At 38.9% G+C, this 27040-nt stretch overlaps 1 protein-coding gene across 3 annotated transcripts in view; it reads left to right on the forward strand.

The window, feature by feature from the left end:
- The first annotated feature begins 2947 nt into the window (after positions 1-2947).
- Positions 2948-27040, forward strand: part of gabrg2 (gamma-aminobutyric acid type A receptor subunit gamma2) — a 38531-nt gene continuing 14438 nt past the window's right edge. For all 3 annotated transcript variants that reach the window (XM_028421878.1, XM_028421879.1, XM_028421880.1), the window contains exons 1-6: positions 2948-3376; positions 9602-9741; positions 12888-12955; positions 15275-15495; positions 16639-16721; positions 18723-18860. In XM_028421878.1, the coding sequence (XP_028277679.1) occupies positions 3261-3376; positions 9602-9741; positions 12888-12955; positions 15275-15495; positions 16639-16721; positions 18723-18860 (766 nt within the window). In that variant the 5' untranslated portion in view covers positions 2948-3260. The remainder of the gene's footprint in view (positions 3377-9601; positions 9742-12887; positions 12956-15274; positions 15496-16638; positions 16722-18722; positions 18861-27040) is intronic.

The raw sequence follows: 27040 nt of genomic DNA on the forward strand, positions 1-27040 counted from the left end.
GTCAAAGCAGGAGAGCTCAGGTGCACCCATGACAGGAGAATGTGCCAATTTGGCTCAAATTTCTACTGTGACTACTGAACCAAGTGGATCTAACCTGACATCCCTGTCTGTGTCAGAGAGAGTATGAAAAAGAGAAACTGTGATATTAAACTGGCAGTCATATTGACAAATGAAGGTTCAGCTGATGGAAAATAAACATATAACTGCGGCTAGTAAAACACTTTATCTACCCACCTGTGAGTTAATTAAACGCTAAATTTTAGTGGCCATTAAGTATATTAGCATTTAGCTAAATTACCTCTTCCATCTTAGCTGGATCAATACATCCTAGTCCTAACCGAAAACCTCTGACGTTTATGCTGCAAAGTCAACAGACTGTGACGGCTGACTTGACATAGCTACAGGGCAGGGAGACCATTACCTCTCCTTGTGTGTAACTGTGTTTAAGCCATTTGGTACATAAAAACTGTATATTTATATAGCACCAACTCAAAGATACTCAAAGATTTGACAGATTTTAACCATGACTGCATGTTGGGCAAACCTGCAACAGTCTGCACTAGTTGGTGACAGTCAGCATGGGGAGTGGGCACAAAAATCTGTTAGTGTGTGAGGGAGTAAGGACAAGACTCTGCAAGTGTGTGAGAGGAACAAACCTGACATGACCTCATTCGCAGTCATATCTATAGTGTCTTTGCCATGTTGTAGTGCTGTCCAAATGTGTAGTGAGAATTTTAAGACCCTATATAGCATCCTCAATGTATCGCACAATGCATCATGAAAACTAGTGTGTTACCAATGTAGCAATATATATCGTCATCCATTGTGGATGGGAGTATTGTGTGTCTTGCTGATATATGATATATAATCTGTTTAACTAATGTAACATGATGTGTTTGTTGTTTGTTGCTAAATATAAAGATATTAATTTAAAAATTATGCTATACTGACCAAAATAAAATTATGATCGTTTCATTTATCCAACAGCAGTGACGTAATTTACAATGTCATCATGTAGTTTGTGATACCTCATCAGGTGCAGTTGTTTAGTGTGTAATCCCCATTCTTTCAGTTGTTGTACAGAAATCTGCTGAAGCAAGTCCATTAGTGCGTCTTTTCAAAATCTATAAAGACTGTGAAGGTTGTGCAGTGTGCCTTCAGCTTTAGGTTTAAGTGTCTTGCCCAGGGACACAACGGCATGCAGTCAGGGCAGGGGTTCAAACCACCGACAATATGGACACAACCAATCCAAGAGATTTTGTCTCTACAATCTATTCAAGGCTTGTGCTGGTTTTTACTCTGCTTTGAGAAGTGCTGCATGGTTAATGAAGCATCTGTCAATTTCCTTAAGATGATTAACCTACGCGGTGCCTCACTTGCCACACATGATGCTGTTTTCTAATCAGACGCACCTCATCTTCCATGCATGCCACGCTTAGTTGGCATCAGCTGCAATCAGTACTGATTGCCACAGCCAAATTTTAATAACTAATGTTTAAAAACTGGAACCAGACAATGGATGGTTATCATACTGAGAAAATGAGTTCATAAGCAATAAACATGTCACACACAAAAAAATCCAGTATCACAGTTTAGCATGGCTATAGCCTCATGGGACTGTAAAAGTGATAGTGCAGCACGTTCATAGCCTGTACACCAGTGAAATAAATGTTCAGAGGGGACTTTGGACTAATGCAGCATGACAAGTGCAAGCACCTGCTTGTTTCAGCTGCACCTGCCACTCTCCTGGTGCTTAATTTGTTTTTCTGCTTTCATGCTAGAGGACTTTTTATTTTACATTTAATCAATTAAGAATAAGATAAAACTGTTTAAAAGTACTATAGAGGAACTGAAGAAAACATAATTTTGTCGTAGCAATATCATGTATCATGCATTCATCTTTTAATGAACACAATAACATACAGTACAGTAAGCAAACTGCAGTTTGGGTGAAGGACATCTAAATTATTTCACAAAAGAAAATAAGAAATTGGCATATGAAAGCGTTAAATCGAAGGCAAAACAACACTGTGATGAGAACACGTGACCTAGTTTGCTGACGTCATGTGCGTCACTGTGATTTATTTATTTGTATTCATGCTTCACTGAACATTAAAAACAATGAAATGTGTGTGTGTGTGTGTGTGTGTCTGTGTGTGGGAGAGAGATAGATAGTCTAACAGCATTATAAAACCTCATTCATGAGGGAGTTTGGGGCAGGCTCCAATTTCATATTTTGGATTATGAACACATATTTTTCCCCTCAAACTTCTTTTCAAGGACTCCTTGAAAAGAAGATACACCCCACAGAAGCAGAGCGATTACCATACTTACATAAGGAAATTGAAATAGACACAAAAGCACCTGACAAATGGCATTGAAAATAAACCTCGGGATACTTCCACAACTCAATGTGTCACAAAAAAAAAATCACATACATCAGCATAACTTTGTGTTGCATAAAAATACATATCCTCATCCTCAGTCTGCATTAATGCACGGATAATGTACCATGATACTAATGAAGTCATCTGATTTCTGGGATTTATTTTGATCATTGTTTACACTGTCAGCTAAATAAACAGGATCATAGGGAGCCAGTGTTCCTCTGGGTTAAACAGCAACAAGCTGCCTGGAGCTGTCCTTGGTGCTGATTGGTGGTTACAGTATTGATGAAACTAATGAAACTGTCCAAGGTGCTGAACCGTTAGCAGACACGTATGTCTCATGTAACAGTGGATTTGCAGACACGTACACACACCGACACCTATAATAATAATAATAATAATAATTAAACTGTCCAGCTATATGGAAATCTTTAAAGAAAAACAGAGGCTTGCTGCTTCCGTTTGGTGAAACCACGCATGTGTTGATCCGTGCTGCAGCAACGTGCATCAGTTCCTCTCTGACCCCAGAGTTAATCTGCGTTCAGACCGAGGCTCCGCTGCTTTCCTCGGCTGCTCGATATCGGAGCAGCTTATTAGGGCTTCGCGGTTTGTGGCAGTTTTTGTAGGCCCCTGCTAGGCTGTCGAATCGGCAGGAGACACGCATAGAGAGAAAAAAAAAACGAAAAAAAAAAACCGACGAGTGATACGAAACCCAGGCTTTCGGCTCGCATCGATTGCCTGATTTCAATCCACCGCGCGTCCGCCTCGGGTCTAGATTTGCTGAACCGCTACTGCTAACGTGCGTAATGTATCGTAGAGAGGAAACACAGTAAATAGACGGACACGTCCATCTGCAAGAAAGAGGAAACGAAGATGGTGATGATGGCTTCGCCAAAATCAGCCTTCAGTTGCTCGATAGCAATGGCGAAGCCTTCCCATCCTCTGAAGCTGTTATTCTGGGTGTTTATTGTCATAAATCTCTCCTCAAGGTAAGATATTAATGCGCATTTTCTGAAAAAAATATTGATTGTGTGTCGGCTCCTTTCAGCAGCATATTTCTGATTTTGATAACATATTATTGCGGTGCCTCCCATCTAAAAGCCTGCCAGCTATCAGAACGATCCGGCGCGGTTTGGAAGCTGTGAGGATGTAGTTTTATCTATTTAATTCATATATTTGCGGCTCGAGATGAAAGGGAGATCATTTTTAGACGTTAAATGGACGATTTCGTGTGTCAACATTATTTTCTATTTACATACAAACACATTTCTACACATAACTACTCTGTGAGCGTTAAATGATCAAATACGATGTATGTTTTGCACATAAACATTCATTCGCCGAGACGATTTGCCCAGTTTCTCTGTCCATCTGTCCCGTGTTAGAAATAGCATAGTGGCAGGCTAAGTTGAGTGAAGCTAAGGCTACATATAGTCTCTGCTAAGCTGTCTTCAAGGATCAAGACTGTTCTAAGCGTCAAAGCCTCATTAATGGACGCATGTGTTAGATATGAGGCCGAACAACAGACTATGAGAAAACAGGCGTTATAAAATAAAGATAACTTGAGTGTGAATGAGGGAACCTTTCATCTCAGTATTTGAAAATACAAAAAAAAGAAGGAAAAAAAGCCTTTCAAAATGGCAGACAATCACATAGAAAAATACAAGTAAAGGCACAATAAGGACACAGGCAGCACATATGAGCCCTCTTTGCTATCATGGAAACACACACAGACACACTCAGGTATATATTTCAGTGAGGTGCAGATTTGAGTAAGAAGCTGTTTGGTTGCTCCTGTGTGAGGACTTCATTCCCATATATAGAGAGATAAGAACAGTGGAGAGGAAGCGGATGGTTAGGCTCCTTCCTTTTGTGCTGCTGGAGGGTGAAAAATGGAGGCAGATAAATCAGCAGACGTTCAATCACCGTCATGCTGATCACAACCTCAGGGCTTCTTGCCCAGCCCTATGTTGTTAGGCCTGTGTATTTTTAATTGTATGCACAAGCGTTCACCGTATGCTTGAGTACACGCTACACCTTCGTCCCACAGAAAAGTTGTGCATGAGTGATGTAATCATAATAAACAAAGCACAGTTCATCTTCATATGGCCATAAACAGGGATATACAGGTTCAGTCTGTGGTATTTTATGATCATATGCAGCTGTTACACTGGAAGTCATTTATGATTTATGTCTGCAGATCTTTATCCAAGACATGTCTCAAGGTTTCTGCATGTTGTCAGTAATGCCTGCTGTTTTTCTGACTCACTGACATTTACTATGTGTTGATGTGTGATGCCAGGTTGGATTACATTACATTAACCCTGGTACACATTCTATTACTGTTACAGATCAAAGGTGCCACAACATCAACACCCTTAAGAACATTGGTGGAAAATACTCGAGCATTATGTGCAGTAATTAGGCCTGCTAAAGGATTTGAAGTCATGGATTATAGGAACAGGGCCCTGACAGGAGGAAGTGGTGTCAGTCAGTTCTTTGATGGATTGTAGTTGTTTGATGACCATATCACAGCATATATAATAATATCAAAAGTGGCTGACATGTCTTTGTGTAGCTAAATGAGTAAGTGCATGTATAATCTGCTGGTCTAATTATAATGGTAGCTAAGACAATGGCAGAAAACTTGTTTTAGGTAGAAGGGATTTGACTTGAAATGTTCGCCTAATGTCACAAAAGGGTCAATTTTACCCTAATTGTTATGGTTTCTTAACCAATCAAACAGCTGAAAACAGTATGATGAGACTGAATAATGTTGACACAGGACATCAGACTCCTTGTTAAATGTCTGGACCAATCACTCCACCTCCTATGTCTGGATTTTGTTAGTCTTAGACTAAGTCACAAAAAATGACCAGACATGGTCTTTGTCATGTATTTTGTTGTTTTATTTTGTTGTGCCAGAAACACTGAATTGTAAATACAATTTTAATGTTGCATGTTGATGAAGGTCATCAACTGTAGAGAAGATTGAAGCAAGAAAGCAAGAAAAAACAATTTTATTGTTGATTCTAAAAAGCTAATGCTAAGCTAGTGTTGTAGTAACAGAATTGACAAAATGCTGCATGTACCTGTGGCTACATTTGTTTGCTAAATGAGTAACAAACAAATACTGCACATGTTAGACTGTCCATTCCAGTATGTTGTCAGTGGTTTAAACTACTGGGGTTCCTTTTGAGGCTAAAAAAATCACATTACATTACATTGGGCTCAATCCAGCTGTCACTATCTGCACTATTTGTCAATTGGAAAGGGTTGGCTCTTCTGACAAACTGTCATGTATCCTGTAATGAGTATCATGTGTATTTGTAATTTAGAAGTCCTAAAATGCAATTGGTAGTGTGCAGATGTCAGCCTTCTTTTGCCTGTGGTGAAGACAGTTTGACAGGAGCCTAGAAGATGACAAAGCTCAAAGCTCCCTCTTGCTTACAAGTGAGAGATTCTGTCATATTCATCACCCAGGAGGTATTAAGACTAGAACAATTTGAATTAAGAACAGCAATGAGTATTTTCATTTCATCCACAAAGTAACTGTCATGATACACCTACAGTAATAAGGAATATAAGTACACAATGAGCCTTTTTATTTCTAGGCAGAGTGCTATATTATTTTATTATGACAATCCCTGCTGTCTAAGCCTTAGTAGTTCTGTCTGTATGTAAAGCTATGTTCAGACTGCTAAGCAGATGAGAAATGAATCAGATTTTTTTAAAATTTGTTTTTTAGGTCCCCATTGACACATAAATCTAAACATCAAACCTGATTTTTGAATCAGACATGAGTCACTGAAATCAGATCCAATTTGTGACCCTGTGATATGAATGTCAACTCTTAAAGTGAACATGTGAAGTCAGAACTGAACAATGTGGCTGGCAATGTTAACATAGCCTAAGAGATCCTGAACTGGTCTACACTATAATTAACCTGTTACATAGACTGGTTTTTATGCCCCTGTAGCCAACTAACAGACCCATGATAATTGCTGGTTGACACTCCTATATGTCAGTACCTATGTTGCATGTTTACTTCAGCATATGTCTAAGTGACTGATTAATCGCTTTCCTTCATACAATTATGTTTTGTTAAGTAGGAAAAAAAAGAAAAACAAAGGAGGAGAGGTCATGTGTCCCTTTAGGAAATGCAGAGACTACGAAAGGACTGCTCAAAGAAACTCAATACAGTGGACTCATGACTAATGTTTCCATAGCTTATTAGCTGCCATTAGACCTTCTTCTGAATATGTGAATCTGCAGCAGCCAGGGCACTTCTACATGCCGCGCAAAATGAGATTCTAATTGAGATCTGACTCCACTACTCTGATTATAATTATCACATGGACTTGTCTATAAACACAAACACGCAAATGCAGAGCACACGTGCACACACTTGCACACTTGCCTCTCCATGGACCTTCAGGTGCTGAATTAGTAGGCAAACCCTTAGATCTGCCTGCAGTGGAGAACACATGGTTTTTCCTTTGATCTGTTCATCTTTGGAACATTTCCATATACACAGAGATTCTCTGCAAGATGAATACAGATGATAAAACTGCAGCAACCTGAAAAAAAATGCAGATTTCAGTCTTTTATCTATCTATCTATCTGTATGTCTGCCTATAATGGCCAGTGAAGTATATCTGAAAGAGTTCACATGAAAATTAAGATTTAATGTTTTTTGCACTTGTATTAGAGTTAAGGTGGGGAGAGGATGGATCGCACTTAATGCAGTCTTAAGAAAGACTGCTGGTCACAACATTATTTGTCACACCCAGCTAGAGAACACGAGAAAGCTATCAGGGCTTCTATCCTTGTTATTTGCCATGGTAACAGTGTTTTTTTTTCTGACCATATCTGATTCTTTACTATTTCATTCAGAAGTCTTTCTTTGCTGCTATTCCAAGGTTGATCCTCTTTACTGTTAAATAGCTCCTTTGTTTTGATTCAGTGGTTTCGAGAAATGTACAAGTTGTCCGGAACTGAACACAACACAACTGAACACAACAGAAATGTTCACTCTCTCTCATTGTAGCCACCTTTTCACCTTCTTACCTTTTACTTTACTCTTTGGGGTCTGTGTTACTTCTCATGACTGAGTACCTACATACAGCCAAATTTTCATCTAAGGCAAAACATCCACATAATTAAAGTCATCTTGTTAATTTGCATGCATGTTTTTTTTTAACAAAGGTTTGTGCTTTTGCTTAAAAACAGGAGCATAATGTCAGAAAACTACCTTTTTTGTTAATATCTACCACTAAAATGCAGCAGGGAGTGAGCCTAACTTTAGAGCTGTCATAACATCAGATTACATAATATCTGAATGTTTTGGGGATATAACAATTTTAGCAGTCAACCTCAAGTTTGAGTTTGTCATTGTGAGGGTGACTAAAACACCATATATTCCCAGAACTGACATAAATATCCATCTTAAGAGCTTCAACTTGCAACAGTTGAGATTTATTGTTTTCTTTTGGACATTTATTGTCGATATATATCGTTTTCAAGTCCTTATTTGTAGATTTTTTTCTTCAACCTGTGGAAAAGCATCATTAAACTGCACTGGTGAAACTCTCCCCTTCATGCACCAAGCATGTCTGCAGGGCAGTCCTAGACACTGATTGCATAATGAACTGCTGCCTTACTAAATCACACACTAATTACATGCAGATTCTGCTAGCTCAATGAAAAGATGCAGCACAAATTTACACCTTGTTTTTTTATTTATGTAAATCTGGCCCACAGTCTCTTCCACAAGCACGCATACGTTACATTCTGCGTCTGTCAAACACCCCAGCACACGCCCTGCCCACCGGCAGTACAAACCTGATTTTGTATTACAGACAGCACTGTGTAGCGCTCCGTCTTTCGACAATACGGCATGTTGTCAGCAGATTAATTGGCCCTAATAGTGGATATCAAGTCTTTTATCTGCTACTCAGGTCCCAAACCTGAAAAAAAGATCTGTTATAACAATGACTAAGCAGCATTTTTAGACACATAACAATATCACAGATCTCTGTGAGGAAAAAAAAGCATTGTTGTGATATTTGTGGTCGGGGGCTCTTGAGACATCATTATGCCTTCTAGTTAAGAGGTGAGAAAGCAAACGCATCTTCTGCCACCTCAGAGAAACACAGTGCCCCTAAAACCCTATTGTTTTATTCTACAACTGTTTTTAATCACATTACCTCTCCAATAATGAATACCATTGCTTCTGTGTTATTCAGGAAAGAAACAAAATCTTGCTTCACTTTAGTACTTTGTTTTGATGATTTTAGTCTTGATGGATGGATGAATTCATGCCCACTTGTTATGAATCTGTCCAGGTGGCAGTTTAATGTTACAATTAATTTACAGCTGTCTTATCTCTGGTAATTATCTAACCACATTACCCCAAAACTTTAGCATCACCTTTTGATGAGTGTATACAAGACAAAGAAAGACAAAATGAATGATTAAAGTCATATGACAGCAGTGTGGAGAGGCTAGATAATTATATCTGCTTAGAAGATAACATAGTCCTTACATATCATAGACTAACATAGTGTGCATATATGTGTACTAAGTCATGTTTCAGTCTGGGGCAGATTGTGTGCTTTGCGTGCAAGTAGCACCAGCATGACTGAGAACCATCTCCTTGCAGGGGATGCCAAGATCTGAAGCAAATAAGTTCAGCTCTGCATCCCTTCACATCAAACATCAAACAGAACAGTGTTGTTTGTTCTCCATCTTATCTGATGTCATCAAGATGCATAATTGAAATACGGTGTGTTCTCCGTCAAAACATTGTGCCCCAAAATATCCCTAATGTGGATTAGGTTCAAAATACCTCAGAAGAAAATCAATTTTGGATCAAACCAAAACAGCATGACTGAAGAGATGCTCTTTTTTGACACTTGCAACATTGCACAGAATTTTCACGGAATATTTACCTCGGTTGGCTTCAGTTTTGTAACTCATATTAACAATGTTTAGTGATGCAACAACATTGCTTCAAGGGAAAAAGCAGACACAAAAGACAAAGGGAAGATTTAAGTGACCTTGGTTTGAAAGCTTAAAGACTTTTTCCCTTGCCATCTCTTCTGATATTTCTTTTTAAAAACCACATAACACACTGGCAACCAAACAGCTCACTCTGCTTTGAAAAAGAAGCTATTGATTGCATGCATTTTTTCTCTCTCTGCTCCCTGCAGTTCCCTCCAGACTGATGATGATGATGAGGTGTCTAACAAGACGTGGGTGCTAACTCCCAAAGTGTATGAGAGTGACGTCACACACATCCTAAACAGCCTACTAGATGGATACGACAACAAGCTGAGGCCTGATATTGGAGGTGGGCTCTTATTTTTCACAGATGATCTGTTTAGTCATGATTCACAAATAAAGAGAGAGGATTCAAAATAAACAGCATACAGTTCAATGTGACATCATGGTAAGCAAAAGGGTCTGACAGGCCGCCAGGCTTATTATAAAGTGAGCAGGCCTCTGTTTATGTACATGAATGTGTTATGGTCAGGGAAACTGTCTGTCACGGTTCTGTAACCCTGCAGACAGGTAGCTTACTCCCCTCACTTTGACAGACAGCTGGGCAGGACTCTGTTGTCTACTTGAGCGTATCATGTCCATCTGCAGGGGCCACAATAAGGGGATGTTCAAGTACCCTTGAATGCTTCATCGACTGGCTTAGGTCAGAATCTGTCACATGCTGTCAAACAATGATTATATATGCTGGCAATAGATTGCTAAAATGTATATTGTGATTTGTGTTTAAACTGCTAGTTCAAGGAATGTTATTGTGTTTTTTTCCAACTTTTGGAAATATGCTATATTTGTTTGACATAAAGAAGCCTTATCTAACTGAAAAGAAATGTTGTGAATAGCAATATATACACTACCGTTCAAAAGTTTGGGGTCACTTGGAAATGTCTTTATTTTTAAAAAATTTCATTTTTCAATGAAAATAACATAAAAGTAATCAGACATACAGTCTAGACATTGTTAATGTGGTAAATTGCTATTCTAGTTAGAAAAGGCAGATTTTTAATGGAATATATACAAAGGTATACAGAGGCACTTTTCCAGCAACCATCATTTCTATGTTCTAATGATACATTGTGTTAGCTAATCGTGTTAAAAAGGCTAATTGATGATTAGAAAACTCCTGTGAAATTATGTTAGCACAGCTGAACTGTTATACTGATCAGAAAAGCTATGGAACTGGCCTGGTGACCCCAAACTTTTGAACAGTAGTGTACATCTCCATAGAGGCTCATGTACTTTCTGCAAGGAATTATAATGAAAACCTATAGAGGGACAAGATGTACTACCTCATCAACCACTTCTTCTCACATCCCATTGAGATGGGAGCTCATACAATCATCCTAAGACTCAACCATTCACTGCCCTCTTTTCTGGGTCGTACAGTGCTGCCGCCACAATTTGGCCTAATCCAAAAGTTTTGAAGCACAACTAATAAACTGACTGAAATTATGCCACAAGATGAAAGTACTGAGTAACATTGATGCCTATAGTAAACTCTGTACAATCTATACACTGCTGCAAATAGCGAAACATCCCATGAAAGGCATCATTTTTATTCTTGAGACTTAATAAGTGGGTCTGTGCAATAAATTGAAGAGTAGCTCAGATGTGCTTTGAGGTGCAGCTTCAACCGAGAGAGCGGCTGCATAACTGGGCGGCTGACTGCCACCGCCTGAACCATCATCTTCAAATGTGCTATGATCTCTCTTTCGCTCTCACCCTCTCCCTCTCTCCGTGTCTCAGTGTTGGTCTTCCAGCTGCTACCAAGTTACACATCTACACAGGGGTTATAATTAGCTGGCTATACTGACATCTGAGCCAGCAACCAAGCAAGCATACCAAGTGAAAGTGAAGTTTCTCCTCCACTCCTCAGAGCAGTGGATTGTGGATTTAGATTAATCGCTGATTGTGCCATAGCTTCCCTTTGAAGTCCATTGTGATGCTCATTTCAATTTTTATGGCCCCGGAGTCTACTGCACATGTGCGAACTGAAGGAAAATGGACAGAGAAAAATGTATTCATTCTGCATACATCCCCATAGGAAATATGGTTTAATGAATTCAGGTGTAAATGATAAGTAATGCACGATGATGGTCAGAGTCTAATTCGATCAGCCTTCTACCATGATGCCTGTCGTGGGTGTATTGGCATAATGGAGCAAGTTTGAAATTTTAGCGGAGTCACTTTATGTTCACTGGCATCTTGGAATAATATTTTCTTGGCACCTCTTTTTGTATTTATGAAAGATATGCAGTTTCCAGCTGGCTGTATTAAATAAGAAAATTAAATTTGCTTTTGTATTTTAATATTACATTTTTTTGTCTTTGCCAAGCCCACACACAACAACTTAATGATCTATTCCAGGGTTATAAATTTGTCATTTTACACAAAACTAATTATTATATATATTTTTTTAAATGTATGAGACCCAGAGCATTGCTTGTGTGGGTATACATATCATATCATCATGCATATCATGATATCCATATTTGCCTGTGAGTGACACAGAGAAACTGATGCAAACCTGCACTCGGTCCCTCCTATAGTCGTCGATATAGCTCCTGTATCAAGCCTTGAGGCTGGATGAGCCCTCACCTAACTGTCCTGTCAGACCCAGTCATCCATAGATGTCATGATACACAGGCTGACACAGGCCAACTCTGAGGCTCAGGCAGGCTATAGATGTCCACATGACACCACACTGTCCAGTGGTCTACACTGTCCACTGTCTACACTGTCCTCAGCCGACTTGTCTCTCCCATCAGAAGAAGACATCAAAAAGTGTTAACGCACAGCGGTGGAGAGACGGTGCACATACAGGTGCACAAGCAGATATAAATCATTTGCATACTTGAAGGCATTTTAATGCAACTGTGTCTGCTTCTTATACAAACAGAGAATGTTTTGAGGCATATTTGTTTAGCGAACAAAATATATTGAAAGGCGCTCATAGGGTTTAACAATGGAAGAAGTACAAAGGGATAGATGGGATGTTGCCGACAGCACAAAGGTAATAAATGTCTGCTGGAAGTGGTTGTCAATACAGACTGAAAGTGTAGTTATCTGGTATTGGCAGGAAGCCTGTTTGACAAGGAAGTTGGCCCTGAAGGCTCTGGTGTAGTCTCTTCAGACAAGCAAGAATGCAAGCTTGGGTTACTGTTTCATTAGCACTTCCCTAGTAAAACCTGTCTCATTGGCATAATATGATTTATCTAACACCTGGTGGGACTGTTGAAGTTTGTCTTTGCTATTTATAAATCGTTAGTAACGCTTAATGAAAGACCAGGAACCTGTTTACCAGCGTGTATTGATTATTTACTACAAGCTAACTGTAAAGCAATATTTTCCCTATAAACAAATAATAATCACACCTGTCAGAAAGTTGTATGAAAGATCATTCCTTGTTTAAAATGTCTTTATGTGTGTGTTTCTTTGCAGTGAAGCCTACAGTGATCCACACAGACATGTTTATCAACAGTATTGGCCCAGTAAATGCCATCAATATGGTAAGTAATACTGACACATGATCTATTATATTTAATAATAGAACTAAAGTTAGCCTGGTTACAGATTATCCCAGAGAGTAGCTCAGGTTGCTCAGGAGCACTTCAGCACAGCTGATACAACACTGCTTGTTTCACATTTTCATCAAACTGCCCCACCCCCTACGATCAGTCTGATACTTAAGAACAAATGTAATGCATCTGACAGCAATTAAACACCTCATATCTTTGAATAAGGAGTACTAATTAACAGGTAACCATGCAGTGTTAACACACAGGGCAGATCTCAAAACAGCATATTTGCAATTGGCTGCAAGCTCTGGCAAATCCTAAGGTGTTCTCGTGTCGTACTTGCCAGGAACTGCGTCAGTGACAATCTGAGGTGTGACCTGTTCAAGCTTTTTGTGGTTTGCTCATATTTGTGATTTTTCTTCTGGTTTGAAAACAAGATGTTTGTTAGGCTTTTGATAATCTGCATGTGCTAAATTTATTTCCAAACACAATCTGCTTTCTTTTTTCTTGTAACTTTTTATCCTCCTAACCTCAGCTGTCTTTCAAGAGCAAACACTTTTGTCAATATATGTATAATTACTAATGCAATATACTACTGTTTGTATATTGTGTTTCGTACACTTATTATTATAACCTTATTGAACCACATTGGGTCTATCAAACATTGCTTACATCATTGCACGTTGTTTTAAATGATATATTTGAGTCACTGTTATTTGTATCAGCTTCAAAAAAGTCAAACTTCTAGAATTTTATCTGCTTCAGATAAAAAGACCAGATTCCATGTTGCCTTCTGATTACCACAAGTAAAAGTGGAATATATTACAGTGCAGAGAGAGAGCCTCTTGCAAATTTCACATTAGCATTGTTTTTGTGTGTCCTTGCATTTGCTCCACTGTTGTAATTCTGCAGAGCAGCCTGCTTTACATAGTGATGGCGTTCCATTTCACTTAGTCTCAGCTACAACACACTCACTTTCAATAACTGCAGTTGCGGTGATGCTGGAGGAGGAGCGCTGATGGGATCAGTTAGAAAATGTGTGTTTGCGCTCGCATTAGAGAGTCTATGTTCACGCATGGCTGTGTGTGTGACGAGGGAACTCAGCTGACATAAAAGGTTGACTGATTGCTGCACATTCATATGTAATATGTGTGGTCGGGCCAGTGCCTTCACACTATGACATGACAAATGTGGTGAGGTTTTTTTTTTTTTTTTTTTTTTTTTTCTTCCTCGGGAGCAGAGAATAGACTGATGGTGCGCGGGTGTGCATGAAAGCATGAAGACAATTTGGATTTCTTAATTATGCGTTAGGAATCTTTGAAATATGGCAAAGATACAACTTGTACGCTTGTGAGAGAAAGTGGGATGGGTTGGATGAAAGAAAAGATTCACACATAGATGCTTTGTAGCCACAGTAGCTGAACAGCTCTTCGTTAGCCTCAGTAGAGCGGTTTATCTTGCTCAGTAGGGCCAGGATGAACATCTTAAGGCATTCAGCCTTTCTCTTATCATTCAATCTGAAACTGTCTGTCAGCCCCTCGTGACTAAAGGATGCTGGGAATGTTGCCTGGTGAAAATGTTTTTCAAATCTCATTTAGAACTCTTTGGCATGGATTTAGACTTTATTGTTGGGCTAAGCTTTGTCAGGAAGTTAATGCCTCTATGCCCTCTTGCACACAAATCCCCAGATTTTTTTTTCTCTCCTGCTATACTTCACTTTGAACCTCAGGGCACAACCAATCCAAATAACAAACTATATAACAAAGACTGATAGCTCCCTGTCTTTCTCCCCTTTGCTCTTCAAATCTGCCTGTGCCAATACTATCTGTTGTCCTCCCTCATATTCTGTATGTTCAATCATATAAGGACTGTATAAGAAGGTCTTTATCAAAGCTCAGGACAAAGTGCTGCAGAGGAACCACATTATGAGGCTGGATAAAACTTCAGTCAAACAATAGGAGTTATTAAGTGCCCCGTCGAACATTTAATTTTCAGCTTGAGGGCGTCAAGATGGTGGATTTCAACACTGTACTTCAGTCAGGACAAAAGAACCTCTTGGCCTGAAAAGACATTGTCGCGTCTGAGGGGAAAGTACTTGAGAAGTGTTCAGGCATAAATCCTAACCCTGGCATAGAAAGGTTCCCGTTCAGACAGAACACACAGTGAGAAGCAGCACATTGTTGACAGCACTGGATGTAAACAATACTGTGACTTTTATCTGTGTGTTGCACAAAACACAATCAACTTTTGTACTGAAGTTAAACACAATAATTCAGGTAAAACTGTTTTTTTTGTTCCCTTCTTCATCAGGAATACACCATCGACATCTTTTTTGCTCAGACTTGGTACGACAGAAGGTTAAAATTCAATAGCACGATGAAGGTGCTGCGCCTCAACAGCAACATGGTTGGGAAGATCTGGATACCTGACACTTTCTTTCGTAACTCCAAGAAGGCCGACGCCCACTGGATCACAACACCCAATCGCATGCTAAGGATCTGGAACGATGGACGAATACTCTACACTCTCAGGTATAACCAGGTTACATATCAATATCAGATCATCTCACATGTATAATGTTATTATTATTGTCTCTTCCTCATTGCATCCTGCCTTAAAGTACTTCTAATTTAACATAATATATAATAACAAAATATAATGAAAAGTGGTAAAGCCAGTCGGCACTACAGCCACTCATCCAGAAGTAGTGTAAGAGTAATAGTAGTGTAATAGTCATGCATCTTTTTTACTAATGCCAACAGAGAAAAATAAAGTTACATACTTTAGATACACAAAGAGTGTGCAGCACTTTGTGCCATATTTAGGCGCAAAGTGGGTGGGTAATAGAACATGATTCACCAACAGTGGGTCATGGCTCAAATACCATTTTTGTAATGCACCTCATTTTAATGATAGTAAATTAAAAGACAATTATTATTATATTTTTAAATATTAACATACTTAGTAATGACCTAGGAAGCTGGAACTAGTTAGCCTAATCTATGATGCATGGGTTTTAAAAGGTTATTTCTATAGTTTACTGTCACTAACTTAAATATTTATATGTTCTGACTTTTAAAAAAATGACAAAGTACTGTAAAACTCCTGGAAAGAACACAGTTGAACAGACTGAAGGGAAACATTAATTGTGCTTATTATCATGTTTGCATGCCATCATAAATACGGCAGACATTCTACGCTGACACCTCAATATATCATCAGCGATAATAAGAGAGAAAGTGACGTCTTCTGGACTCAATCAAGCCGTGATGGATGTTCTGCTACGCAGAACACTACCCCTCCACTTCATTAATTTGTTAAGGAACTCAGAACTTAACCACTGGTTAATTAGGATGGCCGCTGTGATTCAGAGCACAATGATACATGACAATAGTGAGTGCATGGATGGTTAAAGTCATTTAAGGTCATTCTCTCATTAAGAGGAAGTTTAATGACTTTGCCTTCGAACTCCCTCAAGTGTGAAAAAAAAGAGACGATGAAAAACATCAATTTAGTTTTGTGGAATTTTAATTAATAAATCCTGGTGTCATTAATGATAAAGTTATTTTTTTTTTTAAAAAACATGCAATTGTTTTGTGACAGATTGTTTTGGTACACTACACACAATTAATTTTGTTTTTGTGTTATTGGATGAAAACTTTGTGTCTCTGCAGGTTGACCATCGATGCCGAGTGCCAGCTTAAACTGAACAACTTCCCAATGGATGAACACTCATGTCCCCTGGAGTTTTCAAGCTGTAAGTTTGGCCATATGCTGATACCCTACTGTTTTACTCGTTCCTGTCTTCTTCTGTTTCATCTCTCTCTCTTACACACACACACACGCACACACATTAATGTGCCATGGCCATAAACAGGCAACATAAAGATACCCTTCATGGAGTAATTATACAGCAGGCCAAATCAGGGAACTCAAGCTGCAAACAGTTTTTGGACTTCTTTCAGAGCGGTCTGATCACCCCAAAAAAGATGACTCATATGTGTATTTATGTACATATAAAAATAGGTACAATATGCTGTATCATAACACAAAGGAAGCCTAGCACTGGTATAGTGAAAAGCCTAAAAAGACAGCACTTGCTCTCTTGCAAAAATGCAGATTCAGTTCTCAGAGATTGGTATCCTAGATTTTCAAGTATTTGTATGACTGTCATATAATGTAAAGGAAACTGATCAGCCATTCATGTACTGTATGCGCTGGCATTCAGCAAAGGGTTTTAATAATAGATCTCTCATTACCAACTCAACCAAAGGCTCTACTGATTGATTTTTTTTCTGCATTTCGTCAATACATGACAAAATAGTGACACAAATCCAAATGAGTCAGTCCCTCCAAGTGAAGAGTGGATGGAGGGGGTAAGCTATGCTAATGAGGCCGCTATGGATCTACAGAGAGATGCACCATGGGATATTCTCCTGAGAGAATGCTTCCTAAATAGCTCCAGAGCACAAGAAAGAGAAACTGAGGGGGTAGCAGGCCTAAAAATGGAACAGAAGCATTCATTTAAATTTGATGAAAGCCATGGATGTTTTTTAGAAGTTTGAAAATCGCTTGATGTACAGTACATGCTCTCAATCTCAGAAGTAGCAGGCGGAGCAGTGTGTGGCAAGTTATCACGAGGCATATTTTTCTCAACACGTGCCACTAAGCAACAAAGCGTGGTGCATTTTTTTTCAGCGCAGTGGTTTTCTCTGTAATCAGACCGCACTATTTGGCTGAAGAATTATCAGACTGTTTATATTTGCATTGTAGTATTTTAATTACAGCAGCCTTTCTTTTTGACAACAACACAACTAGTTCCAGTTTATGACATTGAGCTCCTGGGGTATTGTTGTTGTTCTTGCTTCCCAAAAGGATACTGAATCAATAATGTGTTATGGATGCATTACCAGTGGAAGAGCAGACTGTCTGCCTGCCGTACGGACTATATTGTGTCAAATGGGCAGCACCTTTCATCCCCTGCTGCTTTAAGATCCAAGATTACCGAATGTCTGAGAGCACTTTAGTCATAAAATCATTTAAAGTTTGCACTGAGGAGAGTTCGTGTGCATTATTCAAGCCACTCCTTCATCACTAGACTGAAGATTGCACTAGACTGAATACTGAAGGGGATTTGCTGAAGATCATTACTTTAACACCAGCAAATGTTCTTCCTTTTAGTTTAAAAGATTTTTTTTTAACTTGACAGAAATCTAATATTCACAAACATGATTGGATTATGATAATGCACCTGAGTGACTCACACATGTAAGATTATTGTTACTGATCCTCACAACCATTGAGCAAGCACCAGACATAATAAAATGACTGAAATCCCACTCGTTTGCAGCCACTCCTCAAACATTTCTTCTTCTAAATAAACCGAGTGCTTCTGAGAGAAAAGAAGTTTTGTCCTCACAGATGGATGGGATATTTTGTCAACATGTTGCGCAGGAGTCTGTTATATAATGGTTTTTTCCTTACAGTTTATTTGCAAGCTAGCTGACTTTGGGTATGGATTACTCCAAAATAAAACAGACTGTGCTCTGTGTTTTTCTTCTATATCGAACAGTGTTGCACTGCTTTGTGTTTTTGTAACACAGAGCATATATAAGCAGTAAAGTCTTAAGATGCTTCCTAAAAGGGATGAATGTTTTAGTCTTTTGAAAAACATGCCATGTTTGCACTAAGCTTCTCTGCTGTCTTCTCAGAGTTTCAGCTAAGCTATGTGTCATTCTGACTGCTCTGTGTTCCTCAGATGGCTACCCCAAGGAGGAGATTGTGTACAAATGGAAGAGGAGCTCAGTGGAAGTTGGGGATATTCGCTCCTGGAGGCTCTACCAGTTCTCCTTTGTGGGCCTGAGGAACACTTCAGAGGTTGTCAGGACTGTCTCAGGTAGGAAAACGTTTTTTTGTCTTCATGAGTGGAATCAGTTCTTTGACAGGGACACCCTGAATGTGACATTGGTATTATCAAGCTTAACCTTGCTTATCTACACAATATCACAATATATTGCTCTCTCTGATTCTCTCAAAACTGCCACACCTCTTCCACGTTTAATCAATAACTAATCACTACTTACCTCTAGACAGTTCTGATCTGTATCTGCTGCTGCAGGTTACAACACAAACTTGAGATATGATCCATAATGTTTTTTTGTTTTTTTTTTACTTCCACCGCCTCAAGTAAAATCCATAAGGGTTCACTTCCCCTCCAGGACAGACAGACAGATTTTCAATATCAGTATTTTGCTGGCAGAGAGGGATGGGACATTTTAAGGAGCTATTGACGTACTGTAGGAAGTGGATAACAGAGTTCCAGGATGGCATCCCATTCATGCCAACGAATATTGCTTGCTCGAGTCTTTCAGGCCTCTGCATTTTGACAGTCTTGCCTGCATACAATAATCATACACTATAATATTCTTGGAGCTTTGAGCATGATGTATAATACTATTGCAAGTTATATATAGTGATAATAAATAACAATAAACATACCACATTTCTTTCCACTTCTTGGCTATGAGTATGCATTTCACCAGAGTTAACTGCCCTCATTTGCATTTTACAACTAACAAGGCTGCATAAATGTTAAGAATGCAGTGCTTATAGAATAACACTGAGGAAAGAATGGCTGGAATCCATTCAAAAATGACACAATAGAATGAATGTTTGCTAAAGGGACACTATTTCTTCTGGACAACACTGATCTTTTAGGGAAAGAGCAAAAGCTTATTCGCTTAAGAGCTATATTCATAATATGTATGTAATGACCTGCATGGGAATGTATGCATTCTTTACACTTCTCAGTCACGTGAATCACTGACACGCATGCCAGAGGGATTTTTATGCTCTGTATTACCCAGAGGGACTAAAAATGAATGTGTCTGTTATGTATTTGCCCTATTGTTAAATTTAGCACTTCTGCCACTTATTTAACCTTTAAAAAGCTGGAAGTGTCTTCTGTTTTAGCACACTACTTCCATTTCAATATAAAGCCTACACTAGATGTGAAAAGCAGGAAAGCATTTTTAGGGCCTTTAAAACTATATATATTGCAGATTTGTTCTCATGTGTATGAGGCTGCAGGTGCGCTGTATACTGTGAGGATGTGTATGAATGCAGAGCTAAATTTAGAATGTTTTAATGCCAGATGGTGGAGGTGGAACACCGTCCTTCAGTTACATACCATAAATATATTAACCTATTTCAACTCGTGCTGTTTGAATGTTACAAACACATCACAGATAAACAGAATCACATTCCCTGCGAAATACACAGAAACAGGCTTGTATGCACTCCTACACAAGGTAGCCATGGGTGTATGAGAATTCACCAAGCCGTTCTGTAATTTGCGTCTGCAGTATCACTGCAGAGTGATGCACATACACACGCACACGATATACACACACAAAGACACAGAGAGAGTATTCTGTATGGTGTAGAGCATGTGAGTCGATCAAACTGCAGTGCTGCAAGTTGATTAAAAAAGTAAAAAACTGCTTGTAATTTTTTTATGTTTTCCAAGTGACTACATGAAAAGGCAATCTGTGTAAGAGGATGAGCTATGGTGGAGAATTTGCAGAGTTCTCTGGCTCTCTCTCTCTCTTTGATCTGGTTTGTTATTTCCACAAACCACCATCTGCTCTCTTGTCAGAGCAGAGAACCTTGACTGTGGCTGAGAGACCTCTTGTCTCATTTTGCAGTCAGTTTGGGTATCTGACCTGCTTCAAGATTCGTGAACACAACATCTGTTTCAAAAAGCAGTCAGTTAGGGCATTATAATTACCCAGTCATCAACTTTCCATGCGGTGGATACTGCTCCTAAAAATGTAGCTCCATTATCCATTATTTGTTTCATTGTCATCATCTTTTATGCATTTTAAATATGACAAGCACAATAATCATTGCTAAAATGAGTGCCTCGTGTCTCTTAGTGACAATATAACTCTCCTGATAACAGTTGATTTCACTAAAGATTTTAGTGTTTCTTGGAATAAACTTAATATGAAACATACAGGTCTAAATGAATGATCAATAGCACCAGTAGGATCCATACTTAACATATTTTTACACCGAGATGTATTTACTGCACATTAGCATGAATTGTACCATATGTTTTTTTTCTACTTTTGTTTTTATAAACATTACTTGATTTACAAGTAATGTTTGTTACACACAAAAATGTTACACACTTGTTTTTGTTATTGTTGTCTAGACACTTGCATTTTTTAATGTGGGCTGAGGGAAGTGAACCTTGCCAAGGTGCAGCGAGCAAGGTGACTGTCCTTCAGGTGGCTTCCTGTGAGCTAACAGGTTATATGTCCTTGCCCTGCCTGGTAGGCTGTGGTTAGTTACAGTTATTCTTTGAAAAAACACATTTTTTTTTAATTTCACCTCAAGCGCTATGCTGAATCGGGTAAACTGAATTGAAAGAGGTCAGATGAGGCAACAGAGGGACTCATAATATTAAGCTAAGCAGACAGGCAGGCAGGTGAACTGACCTGATCCAGACAAGGATGACCGTAGCAAATAGCCAGAGGAAGAGACTGCCTCTCATTTTGTGAGACAAGCCAGTCTCTCCCAGGCTCAAGTTGCCACAGTACTCCTCTATCACACCCATGTATATGTGCTTGTACTCTCAGACTGCCTTATTTTAAATGAAAAAATCATGATAATCAGTTGTGAACAGATGATTGAGTGCAAGAGGGGACATGCCATCTGCTGCTCTGATGCAGTTGTGTTGTAGCTTTTTATAAAGGCTATGTCTGTTTTTGTTTAGTTTATCTTCCCTCCCTCAGCCAGTGTCCAAAGGCTTGGTCTCTCAACATGTCACTTCACATCAGGGCAGCCTGCACTGCCTGGAAGCCCATACCTGCATTTACAAACAGACACACACATACATTTGCATATACACACACAAGGAAAAAAACAGTCTGCTCATGACAAGCAAGGACACATGAAAGGACACCAGCGAAGAGACTAGAGAGAAAAAAGAGATACAGAGGATGTGAATGTCTGACAGTAAGAGAGTCATGGTAAAAGGAACCAGCCAGGAGGGAATAAGGTTCCAAGGCAAAGGAAGCAACCATCGTAGCTACGCTACATCCTGTGGTCATGTGCTTCTCTGCCAATAAAATGGCAGCGAAGCTTGTAGCAGATGTGTTAAATATTGCAAAAGGGCAAGACAGTGAATAAAAACCAAGTGAAGTAGCCATATCTGTTTTGCAGCATAAGGATAGCATAGGAATGAAGGCTTGTAAAGGGATAGTTGGCATTTTAAAATCATTTACAAATTTCAAGTTAATAGCATTGTAAGGTAATTTGAAGACTATATGGGTGTTTGAAGCTCTGTATTATTGGTAGGTTTTTGTAAGCAAATCTTAAGAAAATGTAAAATCTGCTAGCTTTGTTATCTTTGACTCAGCACTAAGGTTAGTGTTTGAGACGCAGTGTGAAGTCAAGTGTTATATGCACTTGACACATTCTCAGGGCCTGATAAAAATAAATGTGTTATTTCTTTATAGTCATGACACATCAATGATGACCAATTTGCATCCAACAGGAGTGAGGCAACTGCATCAAATACATAACAAATAAATGCAAGTGTTAGAACATGGGTAAGCAAGAGTGATTATAATTATTTTTTTTTTTGCAATTTGACTGAGTAATGTTGCCAATGTAGTGCACTTAGATCCACTTCCAAATGCTATCACATAGCTCTGCCTATAGCCATTAACCACCCTCCCATCCTCCACATTAGTGGGATAAATGAGCATAAAAAAGCATCATTTATCTTTCAAGTATAACCAGAATTATTGCTATTTGCTGTCCTTTGCATTTTTCTGTGCAATAAGCCTCACTTTCCTCTGGAGTGAATCATGATGGTTTGAGCACAGACATGAGGTGGTTAATTTGCTGTTCATTTAGCTGAACACAAACGTACTCTGTATTAGCCGGCACTACATATCAGTGGATGTGTGGAAAGTGCTTTGGACATATGTGCCTGTGCCCATGAATTATTGCATGTTTTTTAATGTCCATTTGCCCACATGCACGTTTCAGTGTGTGCTTTCCACTGGATATGAGCCGTTTTTTATGTATTGGAAGCTATTTTTATAGTGACCTTCCAAAAGCCATGCCGTGCAGCCCTGTTGTCTGTGTGCGGCCGCCTGTGTGATTCAGTTTGAGTGGAGAAAGCCCAGGGACACATCAGTGGCCTTCTTCCGATTACGACGCTCCGCAGTGTCCAGATGATTCTTTGATGGGCCAATCTGGAGGCATTGTAGTTCAAAGGAAATGGCTCACAGTATACACAATATATACGTTATACATACTATATATAGTGTGTGCGTCTATGTGTGTTAAAAATCATTGTCACAAACATTAGCTTTGTATCAGTAATCAGATGTTATCATGGCTATATTTGGTTGTGTTGCACTAACAAACAGAAAAGCTGTAAGAAACACAAACAGGACAAGAATCTTGGCGCCAAGATGTGTGTGAAATCTCCCAATTTGTAGTGTGGTAATGGTTCTACCACATACAGGTTTAACAGGAAAAAATTCTGCCAAATTAAAAGGGGAATGCGATCAGATTCTTCTAAGATACAAAAACAAACATGCCAGACAGATGAGAATACCTGTCACTGCCTGCCTGGTTTAATCAAGAAAAGATGGAAGATGACAAAAAGCAATAAAACCAAAATACCAACAGGTTGTTTATTGTTTCTGAGACATGGAATCCACCATCAAATAAAACACCTGCACAGAGCCACAGGGTATTGCGCAAAATTATTCCACTTGCATGCATTGCCCTGATGAGAAGCACAAGTAGAGACAACTGGAGATTAAAGATGTTAAAAGTGCATAGGGTCACGATTATGACTATAGGATTCCTGTGGCAAAATTCCATGTATTCCCAGTTCACCCTGTTGCTCAAAATACATTGTGTATTGTAACTTTAACTGTCTAGTCCCAGAGTGTCAACAACTGCTGAAGCAAATCCCTTGTATGTGCTACATACTGGACCAATAAAGCGTATTCTGATATAAATAGCATTTTAAAAAATATATTTAAATAATATCACTGACATGACAAATCTGACGTATGTTTCTTTAATCCAGGTCTCTATTAAAACCAACAAAGAGAAAGAAAAGTTATTTTCTTCAACAGTAAATGCCTCATTGCTGCCAACTTAAAAGGTGCACAAAAGGTCATCCTTAACTGTAGGCTGTAAATGAAAACAGTCATTTAATCACAGTAATAATATGTCACAGGCTTTCATCAGATGACAATCACTCCATCGTAGAGGTTCAGCACTTCTTAAAGGTTAAGAAGCACTGAAACAATCCATTAGCCATGGTGTGACTGTGTCTACACTAACTGCTTTCTCTAATCCCCCTCCCCCTATCCCTGTGTGAGTTCTCCCTCTTGCTTCTGGGTGATAGTTGTGATGGGCAGGAGTGGGAGTAAAAATGCTATGACTCAGCCAGAATCCTCCTTTTGTGAAGTTAAATACCAATTTACACCCTTTCCAATCTTCCTGTGCTCCATACACACTACCTAACCCACCCCATACACAAACAATATTCACATTTAGTGTCTGCTCTGTGTTAACTCCCTACCCCTTCTCCCCTGTACACTCCTACAGGGAGAGGATTTTCACTTTGTGCCCAGTGTATTCCTGGGTCCTAATGTAACCTCCCCTCCTCTTGGTTTCTCTCCCTCTCTTTCTCTCTTTCTGCCCTTTCTTTTGACAGTCTAATAAGCCAGTAATTAACACCTGAAAACAGGGAATAGTGATAGGCCATTGGAGAAGAGATTGCTTTTAGAAAATAAGGCTCTTGTTTTCCTCCCCATCGATCACCACCTGCATTTAAAAGAGTGCCCGTGGTGCACAGCACAGAAGCGTAGATTTAGAGAGAGTGAGTCCTCTCACTGTTCTGTGCAGGTGTTTATTACTTTATGTTGAACAGACCAGGAAGCACACCAATATTGATTGAAGACAGCAAGTGAAGGTTGAGTAATATTATCAAAGACAGCCCATTGCTCCATTCTTCAATATGTGAACGCTAACAGGATTTGCAGTGGTAAGTTTCAGTGCAGTAAACTAGGCCACAGCAACAGAAAATTTAAGCAATCTAATTTGCATGAGAGGCAAAGCGAGTGTAAATAAGTGACGTTGTTGGTTTCTGTTTTTCGGTTGAGAGGCTGCAAAGCAAGATGGAGGTCATGAGGCGGAGAGAGATGCATAGAGGATAAAAGAGGATGAAAAAAGTGAGGGGGGAAAAAGAAAAGGATGTTCAGCCAATGCCAAAACAGGTCAAACCTGTTTTTTGAAGGTTTATGTCCTTGACTTCTAAATATCATTCAGAAAGACAAATTAATTCTCTTTGAAGAGTGGATGTTGAAATCTGGAAAAGCAGCCCTCAGACAGTACAGGTTTTAAATAATATAATTGCTTCTGCCACTGTAGTGGATTGTACTACTTCTTATATTAGTACTATGATATTTATATTATACCACACTACAGGTACATTTAGTATTGTGTCATTTGTGGCACAGTATCGCTTCTTGCTAGTCTTTACCTATAACAATGTTCTGTTTCTGTCGTTTTATAAGATAATTACACCCAAAACAAACCTGAAATAAGCCACAGAGTAAATAGACTCATGAGCTCCGCTCCAATGGCAAAACAAAATGTGTAAGCAAGCACACAAAGCTCACAACATTAAGCTGAGCACAGCCCAGCAGGGCCGTGGGAGGGGGTGGCAATCACACTCAGGCACAATACAAGGCAAGCACAGAGTAGGTACCACCTTAAGGTACCGGGTTGTATTCCAAAAATATATAAAAAAGGAGACACATAAATCAAGCAATCATAACATTATTCAACCTGGGTAGTAAGTGCCGCTCTGAGAAATCACTGTAAAATTTCTCAATCTACAACCAGATGGGTTCTTGTATAAAATGGAGTTTGTACCCTCATACTAATTGAACAATCTTGCAATCCTGTTGAGATGAGCAGACCTAGTACAGAGGCTAAAAGCAGTACAGAGTTGATGCTACTCTGTGGAACAATTGTTCCTTGGCCAAGCTCTAAATGCTCAATAAAATGTTATAAAGTTTCATGCCAGGGTTATTCTTCTCCGTCAGCTTATTAGGTACAGCTAATAGTTAGCAGCCCATGGGTTTCAAAGCAATTAGCCATAAGAATGGAGTTTCTGTGGAATAATCTGTGTCTGGTTAATATGTGGTATAAGAGGATAAATCTCAGACTTGCCATAAAACAGATTGAACAGTCCCTCATGAATAATATTTGTAGATAGATGACAATGTGCACGAAATGGCCTGATTTTCTAGGAAGGAACTTCTAAAAAAAATAACATTTTTTCAGAGCTCTTCACTATGGATATTGTTACACTATGCTTGTAGTCAAAGAGGATGAATGCCAAGCCAATGTGTTACCCTGACTGAAACTGTCAATAGATCCATAGGTGGGCATTGATCATATGACATTTGGAATCATGTGGACCTGAGCATTGATAATAGCAGTTTCTTTTATTGTTAGGGTTTTTAATGTTTAACCTGCATGAAATCACTGCTGTGGTTTTGTTCTGTAACACTATTAAATATAAATGATGCTTTAAAGGTTAGAACCTTCAATAAATTTGTGCTATTACCACTCTGCAGGATGAACTGCAATTTTTAACACTTCCACAAGGGCTTCATGTCTGAGCCACTTGGTCTCAGTGTTTGTTTTAGCTTATCCATCCAATTTTATTTCAGATTACATAATTTGATATTAAATTACCTTGTGCTGACATATACTGACTACTATACTTCATATACTGAAGATATACTGTAACTGTACTGTATGTTATAAAGACCAAGATGAGTGCGAGAAAATGTGCAATTTGAAATAGAAATAGAAAATATATGTACTAAACAAAAAAGTGTTCAATTAGAAAAGTTAAACCTTGTGCAAGATCTGTCAAACGAAATCATGTGATATTATGAATGTTGAGTAATTTGTGGCATAAACCTCAATTTTGTCAATGGGGGGTCTTAATAT

This window comes from Parambassis ranga, chromosome 14 (genome assembly GCF_900634625.1).
Source record: "Parambassis ranga chromosome 14, fParRan2.1, whole genome shotgun sequence".
Classification (NCBI taxonomy): domain Eukaryota; kingdom Metazoa; phylum Chordata; class Actinopteri; family Ambassidae; genus Parambassis; species Parambassis ranga.